Source organism: Rattus norvegicus, chromosome 4, assembly GCF_021556685.1.
Source record: "Rattus norvegicus strain SHRSP/BbbUtx chromosome 4, alternate assembly SHRSP_T2T, whole genome shotgun sequence".
In the NCBI taxonomy this organism is placed as follows: Eukaryota; Metazoa; Chordata; class Mammalia; order Rodentia; family Muridae; genus Rattus; species Rattus norvegicus.
In genome coordinates this window covers 118,576,978-118,589,362 of record NC_141537.1, presented here as the reverse complement: position 1 = coordinate 118,589,362, position 12,385 = coordinate 118,576,978, and the positions used below count along the sequence as shown (strand labels likewise).

Sequence of the window (12,385 nt, the reverse complement as noted above, 5' to 3'; positions counted from 1 at the left end):
AGCTTCTTGGAAGGAAGGGCTCCAGTTAAAGAAGGAGATGGTGGGATTGAAGGGAAGAAAATCCCTACAATATATTATGTAATTGTGTGAAATTCAAACAATGTAGATAAGTCTTTTGAAGAAAGATTTGATTTAGGTGATTTTTATGTTAGTGTGAATTTGTTCCTTTAAAAGAGAAAGAGGACTAAGCATCCCCTCGTCACTGAGCCACGCCTGTAGCTCCAGATGAGACTCTTTTTAAGGATCTTCTGTATATGAAGAGGAAAACTCTAATAATAGCAAAGTATTTAATGTTTATAGTGACTTTCTGGCTTAGAGGTTATTATGTACATTTTTTATCTGAGAAAACAGACTGATAATATTGGGAAAACTTTTGTCAAGATCAAGGATTTTGTTTTTTCTGCCTTCTCTGTTCAAGTTCTTTCTCTTAGGAACTAAGGGAGTGTGTTGGCCTTTCACAATCGAGGGTCACGTGTCTGTGTTCCTCAGGCCTAATTCTGAAATATCTGCTGCTTTTTCGGCTTTGCTTTTTGCTTTACTGAATGTTGACTCATTTGATTAATTTGGCAATTTGGCAATTTATGTTTCTTTGTAGGGTCTATGATTAAGACTAGTGGCTTTGTTTGTTTTTGTTTTGTTTTGTTTTTCAGATAGGGTTTGTCTGTGTCGCCTTGATATCCTGGCACTGTGTCTTTTGTACCAGACTGGCCTCCAATTCATAGATCCACCTGCCTCTGCCTCCTGAGTGCTCGCTCAAAGGTGGCTCACCACCACGTGAGAGAGGCCCTTTTTAAAATAAAAGAATATACTTACAAGTGTCACTTTAAATGGGGAAATAGATGTTCCTGGAGGTTTGGGGTACGCTCTTGGAGGAGGCTTCCTGTAAGGTAGCCTATGGAGCAACCTGCTGACAGCTCAGGAACTTCCTGAGCCACCACCCATGTGTGAATACCTGAATGATCATTGGACATGCTTACTGTTTTCTAGCTTGTCCAGATTATCATCAATACAACACACCTGGAGAAGTCCTGTAAATACCTAGAGGAATTCATCACCAATATCACTAATGTCCTTCCAGAGACGGTCCACACCACCAAGCTTTATGGTACCACAACTTTCAAGGTAAGAACGTGTCAGCATAAGTGATTCCCGTTGGCACAGTGCATGGACACAGTCTGGGCCGTCTCACCAGGTTCCAAAGGATGATATTTATGACAAGCTTTTGAGAGTAAGGAATAGTTTCGTTTGGTCTCCATTTTTTAGAAAACAAATTTAAACACCAGGGTGATATGTGTGTGTAAACAGCCACATAATATGGTGTTAAAACAACCACAAAATTATGATTACATTATCAGGATAGTGTGGCTGACAAGAATATCGACTGCAATGTTTATTTAATAACTCTTCTTTCCAGGTCTAGCTTTTTAAATCTTAAATTTTAGTGACAAATCCTTACCCCCAATAGTTAGCTATTTTTTTAGTTATAAGTCCAGCACTCTTTTTCTCTGTCAGAGAAAATGACATTTTTGTAAACAAAGGGAAGATTAATGGTAGATGAGTTTCCAGAGCATAAGCACCCACTCTTAGAAGAATCCCATGCATCTTAATAAAATCCTGTATATTATCATGTGAAGATTTTCGTGGATATTAATCAGAAAAATGTTGCAGTTTTAGCAAGAAAGAGTGAGTTGATATATAAATGAACCTGAGTGGAGACCAGGCTGGTTGTGTAGCTTTGGCTTATCTGGAATTCTGTATTGACCAGGCTGGCTTCAAACTCGGAGTTTCTGCTTGCTTCCTCCTTTTCAGTAGCTGGGGTTAAAGGACAGCACCAGACACCAGGTGTGGTTTGAGTTTTGTTATTATGTGATTGTCGTAGTTTTAAAAACATGTTCTGTGACAGTCACAAATCCCCAAATGGTGACAATTAGACACATAGGTAGAGTTTCAACTTATGTCCCCTGTTTTTTCCCCTTTTCTACCCTTTATCCTTTCTGTTTGTTGGTACCATCTCTCAAAAATAGCCATCAAAGAAGAAATCAGATTTGATCCACTTGGTGATTAAAGTGTATGGCAGACGGACTTTTAGAAGAACTTAACCATTTGCTATTATAGGAAGTATGTGCATTGTTGAACATAACTCATTCTTTCCATCTCTATGACAGAATGAGGTTTTCACAAGAGGACCCTAGCATGCTTCACATTACCAATAAGATTACTTAAGAAAGTTCTTTATCTAAGTTTATGCCATTCCTTTCATACTGCTTATGAGTGTCTGATTATAACAGCCATGATACCCATGGGCGGTAGGTTTCCCAGTCCTCACAGCTAATCCACACACATCCTCCCAGAAGCTTAGGTCATCACTGTATTACACTTTGACAGTGTGAGTGGTGGTATTGTCCCACTGCAGTACTTAGGAAATAATGGTAAGATCGCAATGATGCACAACTTCAGGATGAGCCCTGGTTTCTATTTTGAATAGTTTCAAACTGCTTTGGATTGAATTCAGACGTAAGGAAAGCAGAGACACAGAACAGTGATGACTTTATTACTGATGAATTTTTAGTGAAGATTCAGCTAATAAAGAGGCCTTCAGGAGACTGTCTTTCAAGTGGGGAAAATGCTGGATCTACTAATAATCTCTCAACCTGTCCCCTTTGTAAAATTTCAGTGACTTTTCCTCATTATGGTTTGAAATTTGTTTTTTTAAGGATTTGTGGTATTGTGTTGTTCTGGGTTTTAGAAAGGAACTTTTTATTTGTTTTTAAGATAGTGTGTCACATGCTAACCCACATTATCCTAAAATTCACTGTGTAGTCCAGCCTGGCCTCAGATGGTAGGTAACTGTACCGCCTCTGCCTTCTGAATGCTCAGAGTATGTGTGTGAGCTCCCAAGCCCAGATAGCTCTAGCATTTAGAGTGCTGAGGGGAAGAGAGCAAGTAGTAGGCCTGAGTGCTGAGTAGCCAGTCTCTCAGCCGCTGAGCAGAGGAGTATTGCAGGGGACATTAAAGGTCAGACTTGCACTGCTTTTGATGGGAAACATTGATTCCTCAAAGCATGTTGAAAGCTTATTTTTACCAGGGCTATTTCAGACGAGCCAACCCAGAATTCAGTGTAAACAGGGCTGCAAGGAAAGACCCATGTTGGGTGTTTTCCTAAGCTACTGTTTCCTGAAACCTTTTCCTTGCAGATGGAAACCTTTATGCTGGAAAAGAGAGACACATTCAGAAGGTCTTCAAGGTGTTTTCTCAGAGTTCCCTCTTGTTTCTTCTGCCATGAGTGACATAATCCAGCTGGCATGTTTGTCTGCCTTTCCCTGCTCAGAAAGTTCCTCTGTCTGTTTTAAAATAGAGACCAAAACGATTTACTAATTCACCTCATCATAAGTACTCTTTCTACATCTACCGTGTGACAATCTGTTATGTCAGAGAGAGAAAAAGGCCCAGGGACGCAGAGACTGCCAGCTTCTGTGAAGAGCTGCAGTGCACAGATGACTTCAGTCCATTGTCTAGCTAGCAGGTTTTAATAAAGCTCTGTGTATCTAATAGTCTTATCAGACTGAACAAGATAAGTCTCTCTTGGTTTTATGGAGCTTATATACTAATGAACTAATAGGAAGATTAGCTAGAGCTATGAACTGGGGTGTAGGGCTGGGGTGATGACCTCAAACCATATTCAGACCCGGAACCACTTCAATTTCTATAGATGTGTATTCCCAGAAAAGGGGATAGTAAGACAGTGGGTTCAGGCACATTCAGGTACGGTAAGGGGTCTATTTAGCAGTGTTACATCAATCACTGGTAAATGTATGAAGAGTTCCTGTGGTAAGAAGCCAGGCAATGTCTGCCCCTGTTGGACATAATAAATGCTGTAGTTCTTAATCTGAAGTTAGATAGGAAGTTTCTAATTTGGGGCTGTAGTGTGGTGCTCTGATTTATCTTTGAATGAAATAATGGGTGTCATGTCATTGTAAATTAGTAAGAGTGGAAGGTGGTAGTTAGGTGGGAGGCCACTGAAATAGTCCAGGTAAACAATAATGCTTATGTGGAGTAGTAGACTTAGAAGTAGAGAAATGGTTTGAAGACAGACATGGCAGGTTTTTGAAAGAAAGAAAGAAAGTAACCAAAGGTAATCCTAAGATTTTTGAACTTAGTGAACTCTTGATTGGTAGTAATAGGCACTGAGAAGAGGAATGCCACTTTAAAATTTTAATGAAAATATAATTATATCATTTCCCCCTCACTTTTCTCTCTTCTGTCTCTCCCATGTGCAGCCCATCCCCAAATTCATGGCATCCTCTTCTTTAGCTATTGTTGCACATGTACACACACACACACACACACACACACACACACACACACACACGCACGCATAAATACTTACCATGCCTACATGTATGTTTCTAGGGCTACCCACTTGGTTTTTGATAATAACTTAGAAGGCTTATCCCTAGGGAAGACTAATTCTCTCTTAGCAGTTACTAGTTGTTTGTTGGACTTAGAGTTAGGGGTGGGGCCCATGAAATTTCCCCCACATGCAGGGGGATGGCCACCAGTGTTAGAATTATTCAGGTCTTGTTGAGGCAGCTGCTTTATTGAGATGCCATGGATCTACCATGGATACACCTGCCATAAGAGGAAGGCACCTAGAGAGTAGAGTTCCTGGTCTTCTAGTTCATAGGATCTTTCTGCCTCCTCCCCTTCAGCAGGATTTGGGGTCAGTTCTCTGCATCTTGACTAGCTGTGGATTTCTGTAATGGTCTTCTATTGCAAAACAGAATCTTTTTTGATGAGGAATGTGAGCTACACTTGACTGTAGGTATAGGGATATGAATTTAGAATGCAGTTAGGGATTGATAATGCCTTAATAAAGTGGTAATAGTAGTATCTCATCCAAGATTTACAATCATACTAGCCACATATAGTTGGCCATGTTCACAGTACCACACATGATTTCACTCCTGTTTAGTGGGCCTTAAGTCCAATTACACAGTTGTCAGTTACAGACAGTATTGCATCTTTAGGGATACCTTGCCATGTTGAATATAGCTTTGGTTCATAGGTGTCATTGCTGGGTAGGTACTGATTGCTTTCCTCCTGTAGCCATTTCAATATCACTCCCTGGTACTAAGAAACATCAGAGAACATCTTTTGTTCCTACAGAGAAGAGAATAAGACATTTGAGAAATGATAAGGTTAAAATGCATACTTGGTTAGTGCTAGAAAATTACTTAAAATTATCTCTTGCTTTCAAACAGCTAATGAGAGAGATGTAAGTATTTGGAGAGATTATAAAAGCATATATGTGTGGATATCAGTTTATAGTAAATTTATATTTGTAAGCTAGAAATTCAAGAAGCAGAAATAAGTATGGATACCATTGAACTCAATGGCACCATTAACCAGCTAAGTAACTAACATTTATAGGGAATGTTGTCTATCACTAATGACTCCTAAACTTATACAGAGCTCTGACCAAGACCCTCAAACACGAGTTAGTAAAAACCAGTGAAATAGAAATCAAAACTAAACTCACTCTTGAAACATAGAATCAAACCAATTAACAGTAACGAAGTATAGTTTGAAAACTCATATATATTTGAAAATTAAAGAACATATTCCAAGAAAAGGGGTTACAGACAAATTCCTGAAAGGAATTTTAAAACATTGTAGTTGAAGGTAAAGTGAAGATGTACATCACCCAAATAATACAGATCTTCCCCAAACTTGTATCATACAGAGAAAGTATCATGTGTAAGGACAGTTGGAACATTAAACATTCATTAGAAATTTTTATTACATTAGATATAAGAAGAGCTTCTTAAATCCATCTAATACAAGCTAAACAAATAGACCATGCAAATAAGATCAGAAGCAAATAGATATGAAAACCAGTATTGGAAATCAGCAAAATCAAAAGTTGACCCTTTGGCAGAAATGAAATAAGATAATTAAATTTTGAATCTGGCTAACCAAGAGATAAGTAGAAAAAACCACAAGTTGCTAATGAAAGTGCTGATCTTAACCCATTTTCATTAAGACAATAATAAAGGAATATTGTAAAGAATTCTTTTGAAAATTGACAAAATACAGATCACTTTCGGAGGGAAAACTGCTTCAGCCAGCTTTTCATTATCACCACAAAACCCCTGATGTAATCATCTGACAAGAGGAAAGGTGGGACAACTTCATGTCCATCCTTAGTCCCAGAACTAAGAGGTAGAAACAAGAATGGTGAAGATCTGCAGGTCACCCTTAGTGACATGGTGACTGTGAGGCCAGACTGGACTCCATGAAAATGGATATGAAAAAAGAATTACAACAACAAACTACAACAATCAAAAGAGAAAAAAATTGATTTTGTTTTTAATTTGTGTCTGTCTGTCTGTCTGTCTTTCTGTGTATCTGCATGTGAATGCAGATATCCTCACAGGCCAGAGGGAACACTGGAATCCCTGGAGCTGGAGTTAGAGATCTACCTGACATGGTTCTCAGAATGAACTCTGGTTCTGATGAAAAGTAGCAAGTGCTTTTAACCACAGAGTCATCTCCCTATTGTCAAAAGAGGTTTATTTTAGCTTATACTGTGGGAGGTTTCAGTCCTTAACCCATTGGCTTAAATGCTTTGGGCTTGTGGCCTGGCACAATACATATACAGAGTGCAAAAATTTGGGGAAGAGGCTGCCTGCTCCAGGGTGACTGGAAAGAAAATAAAAATGATGCAAGAAGGATCCAGGGTCTTCATATCCTCTTCAAAAATATGCCTCCAATGATGTAATTTCTTCCAGTTAACTCCATCTCCTCAAGAGTCTTCCTTTCCACAATAGTTCTCAAAATTGAGAACCAAACCTTTAATGTGCGATTAGGGGAAGATCTTTATTATGAACGTTCTATCATTACTCATACTTGGTGAAGTAGATAATCTAACTGCCTTTACCTCTTAGAGAAACTGGTAGCCTGATATTGAACACAGCTGGATGAAATGGGCAGTTAATTCTGTGAACAATTAAGGATATTTTATATCCATTTTTTAACAATGTGTTTCTAGAAAGTTATAGCAGAGAGTCTTATCAGTTTCATTTTATGAGTTCCAGTTGTTGCAAACATGAACAAAATCTTCATAAACTAGCAGGTGTGTTATGGTCAAGGCCTGCTTACTGTAGGTTCACCCCAGGTGGATCAGCACTCAGTCAGCAGTCAGTGAAAGTCACCATATCAGACTCAAAAAGAAAAGCTATATAAGTAGGTAAAGAAAAAGTCATTTATGCTAAATTCTCAAACAAAAATCAAGACAGAGATGGGGCACTTCTCCCTCATTGAAAATATCTATAAAACTTGCACAGATAATGGCAAGTTTAATGGTGAGAAGCCAGATGTTTTCCTGCTAAGATCATGAACAAAGAAGCATAGCTTCCCTCCGTTTCCACTTCTCTACATTATCTAACAACACAAGACAAGGAGAGCTGCTGTGTGGAGAGGGAAGAAGAAATAAAACTGTTTCTAAATAGCACAAGCGACTGTAGAAAATCTTAAGGAAATAACAGAACAATGAAAAGAACTAATTGCACTAAGGTTCAGGATACAGGTTTGCATAAAAGCCAGTTCCTAGTCTTTGTATTTTTAGTGACCAACTAAAGTTTAAAGTTTGAAAAACAACAATCACAATTCTATTTATATTAATAATCAGAAGTAAAACTACAGTACGTATTAGTGTAACAAAATATACTATATACTATATAAAGTATATAGTATACTTTATATATATTTTTTATAGTATACAAAATATACTATATACTATATAAAGATACAGAAATATAATTTTGGCCAGAAAGTCAAGTAGTAAAGTAAAGTAGACTAAAACTAGGTATGTACGTAGGTATTCAATTGAAAGATAAAAGACAATGTAGTGGAGTTTATTTTTCACCAAGTGATGCTGGGCATCTGTGAAAACAGCAAAAGCTACATGAGTCTCAGATGCAGAATTTACATCTATTATTAACATTAACTGAAAATATAAATTCTGAACATAAAATGCACAATTCTACAACCCTTTGTAAATATCTTAAGATGAAACTTAGGTGTCCTTGTATTTGGCAGTGCCTTTTTTTTTTACAGTTTTATTTTGATTATTTTTAAGTGTGTGTGTGTGTGTGTGTGTGTGTGTGTGTGTGTGTGTGTGTGTGTGTGTGTATGTGAGTGAATGCCACACATATATACATGCCTTTGGAGGCTAGAAGAAAGTGTCAGGTTCCCGAGAGATGGGGCTAAAGATGATTGTGAGTTACCCATGTGGATGCTATAAACCATCTCATATCATCTGGAAGATCAGCCAGTACACAGCCTTCTTTGCAGTCCCACATTTAACAACTTTCTAGATACAATAAAAGATAAATTAGATTTTACTAATAATGAAAACTTTTAAACTGGATTTACAAGTGCATGCCCATAATCCCAGCATTCCAGAGGGCAATGCAAGAGAATGGCTGAGAGTTTCAGGTCATCTTGGGTTACATAGTGAGTGTGAGACTGCATTTATTTTCCAGCCATCTCAAAATAAGACAAACATAAAATTTATGCTCTGAGAAAGACACTGTTTAAAGGGGAAAAAAGACAACAAACAGCTTGAAAGAAAATGTTTTTGAAACATGGTTATTAATCAAGAACTTGTATCTGAAGTACAGAAAAATAATGTAACATCGGCAAGTAGAACCAAAAACATCTACTAAGTGTGCAGGAGAAATGGCTCAGCAGTTAAGAACACTTGCTCTTCTTGGAGAGGACCTAGGTTTGGTTCACTAGAATTCCAGGGGACTGACACCCTCTTCTGGTTCCACAGTAATGGCTGTGATACACCTGTAGACAGACAGATAGAGATACAAAATAAATAAATCTTTTTAAAACACATTGAAATGATCAAATGTAATGAACAAATTCATCACCAAAAAAAATCTCCAGATGACAATATTAATCTGATTAGATATTCTGCATTGGGCCATTAGAAAATTATAAATTTAAATACCTTGAAATACCTTACACACCTAGCATCGTCAAGTTCCGATAATGCCAACCTGTGTCATCATTTTGCAAGACATTTCTTTTCCAAGCTACAAAGCTAAACAGTCTTATGTGAGTTGCAGCTGTAGCCCTTGCTTAATATTACTTCAGTGTGTTGAAACTATTGTTGCAACAATATGGAAAAACTTAATTTCTGTTTTACTCTTCTTCATGATTGTCCAAAATGGGGATGCAACCTGGAAATCATGTGACTATGACAATTTATGATAGACTTATCTAATAAAGCAATATTCAGTGTTGACAAGGAAAGAACTCGATATATAAAGATGTGCAGAATGAAAGAAGCAAATCTAAAAGGGCTGCGTACGGTATGTTTCCAGATAGTTGTCATGAAGAAGTGTAACAGGCCGTGGTGCTGATGCAGGACTGTGATCCGAGCTCAGAAGCTCAGCACCGTCATTAAGTTGAGATGACGGTTTGCACTCGTAACTCTACTGCAACAGCACCACAGACAAGCAGATCTCGGGAGTGCTGACTAGAGCTCTGGGTTCAAATTTTAAAAATGATTTCAAGATATAAATAAAATGCCTGATACTATAAAACAATTAGAAGAAACTAAAGTAGCTGTATCTTGTGCAGAGGTTTTAGAAGTGACCATAAAAGTACAGGCAACAATATTGAAAATAAGCAAAAGAAGGTGCTCAAAACTGAACATAGTCTTCTTAGCTTACAGAAAGTTTCCAGGGGTAAGACACTGCCCAAAGCATTGAGAAAATATTGTTCTCGGCTGTGTGGTACCAATAAGAAAGCCATCAATACTCAAATTTTGTGAAACATTCAAAACTCTACATGGTAGTAAAACTAATGAACCAATTTAAAAATGAGCTGAAGAATTTCATTAAAAAAAATAGATGGCTAATAAAACTATGACTAATGCCAAACCTTGCTATCATGAGAGAAAGGCAAATCAAAATACAATGATATATCACCTTGACCTGGTCAAATACATGTTATAAGTAATACAAATGATGAGAATATATACAAAGGTAAAGTTTAGCTGTTAGGGAGAAGCAATGTGGAAGATCCTTAAAACTTAAAAGTATAAAATCTGCATGGTTTAGTAATTGTGTTGCATGTTCTTCCATCTCTGGTCTCCATAGCCAAGATGAGGAGTCAACTCACCATTGATCAGTGGATGTTTGGAAAGAGAAATGTGGTGTGGAATAGAGTATATTGCCTTATGAAAGAAGGCATTTTTTTTACGATTTTAGCATCTTTGATAATCCTGGAAGATATTGTGTTAACTAGTGGTCAGAATGTAGAAGAATGCAAATTGATCCATTCTTATCTCCTTGTACAAAGCTCAAGTCCAAATGGATCAAGGACATCCACATAAAACCAGATACATTGACACTAATAGAAGAGCAAGTGGGGAAGAGCCTCAAACACATGGGCACTGCGAAAATTTCCTGAAATGGTTTGTGCTCTACTTATGCTCTAAGATCAACAATAAACAAATTGGACGTCATAAAATTGCAAAGCTTCTGTAAGGCAAAGTACACCATCAATAGAAAAACACACTAACCAACAGATTAGGAAAAGATCTTTACCAATCCTACATCTGATAAAGGGCCAATATCCAATATATACAAAGAATTCAAGAAGTTAGACTCCAGAGATACACCCAAAAGATGCTCCAACATATAATAAGGACACATGCTCTACTATGTTCATAGTAGCCTTATTTATAATAGCCAGAAGCTGGAAAGAACTCAAATGCCCTTCAGCAGAGGAATGGATGCAGAAAATGTGGTACATCAACACAATGGAGTACTACTCACCTATTAAAAACAATGACTTCATGAAATTCTTAGGCAAATGGATGGAACTAGAGAATGTCATCCTGAGTGAGGTAACCAAATCACAAAAGAACACACATGATATACACTCACTGATAATTGGATATTAGCCAGAAGATTGGAATTCACAATATACAATATACAATTCACAGACCACATAAAGCTCAAGAAGAAAGACCAAAGTGTGGATGCTTCAGTACTTCTTAGAAGGAGGAATAAAATACTCACAGGAGGAAATATAGAGACAAAATGTAGAGCAGAGACTGAAGGAAAGGCCTTCCAGACACTGCCACAAATGGGGATCTATTATACATGCAGTCACCAAACCCAGACATTATTGGGGATGCCAAGATGTACATGCTGTCAGGAGCCTGATATAGCTGTTTCCTGAGAGGCTCTGCCAGAGCCTGACAAATACAGGTGTGGATGCTTTCAGCCAACCATTGGACTGAGAACATGGTCCCCAATGGAGGAGTTAGAGAAAGGACTGAGGTAGCTGAAGGGGTTTGCAACCCTATAGGTAGAACAACAATATCAACCAACCAGATACTCCAGAGCTTCCAGGAACTAAACCACCAACCAAAGAGTATACATGGATTGACCCATGAATCCAGCTGCATATGTAGCAGAGGATGGGCCTTGTAGGACATCAATGGGTAGAGAAGCCCGTGGTCCTATGAAGGCTTGATGTCACAGTGTAGGGAAATGCCAGGGCAGGGTGACAGGAGGGAATGGGTGGATGTGAGGCGCAGGGTGGGGTGGGGCGGGGATCACTTTCATGGAAGCAAGAGTTGGGGGGATGGGAAAGGGAGTTTCCTGAGGGAAAACTGGTGATAATATATGAAATGCAGGTAAAGAAAATATCTAATAAACAAGTGAAGAAAAAAAAGAAAAATATTGCATGATATTAATTCCATATTGAATCTAAAAAAATTGAATAAACTAAGTAAAGCAGAACATGGCCTCTGAAAACTTTGATCATAGTTAAGCCATTTTGGTCAAAGCACAGAAAAATTTTAAGCAGTTCAAGAACTCATTCTACAGTAGGTACAATAATTAATAAATGTATCTTGAAAACTTCTGGAAGTATCGTATTAAAAGTTTTCACCATTATATTACCAAATATTTACAATAATGCATGCCATTCTGAACTGGATTTGGGCATGCCAATTTGCTCATTATGTTACCACACTCACTGTGCTCTCTACACAATCAACATACCACGTTGAAGATTACAGATATGTGTGATTTGGTCATTTAATACATTTGAAAGCACTCTTTATGCAAGTCAGTACTGTCTTTGACTATAAACTCAAAATTATGCATACTTTAATTAAAGAAAAAATAAAAAGATAATAAGTTAAAGACAGATTTAACAGTTAGAAATCACAGAATTGTGACCATGAAGGAAAGATTCCAGGCTTTTAGATTTCTGCCTCTGTCTGAAAAGAACAGGTGAATAGCATGGAAAATTCTAAGTCCACGTCTCAGCCTTATGCTTTCAACAT

At 37.7% G+C, this 12,385-nt stretch overlaps 1 protein-coding gene across 1 annotated transcript in view; it reads left to right on the top strand.

Annotated features, from left to right (window-relative positions):
• Positions 1-12,385, top strand: part of Exoc6b (exocyst complex component 6B) — a 455,557-nt gene that overhangs the window by 219,612 nt on the left and 223,560 nt on the right. Inside the window, 1 exon segment of the mRNA NM_001109246.3 lies at positions 988-1,122. Coding sequence (NP_001102716.1) covers positions 988-1,122 — 135 coding nt within the window.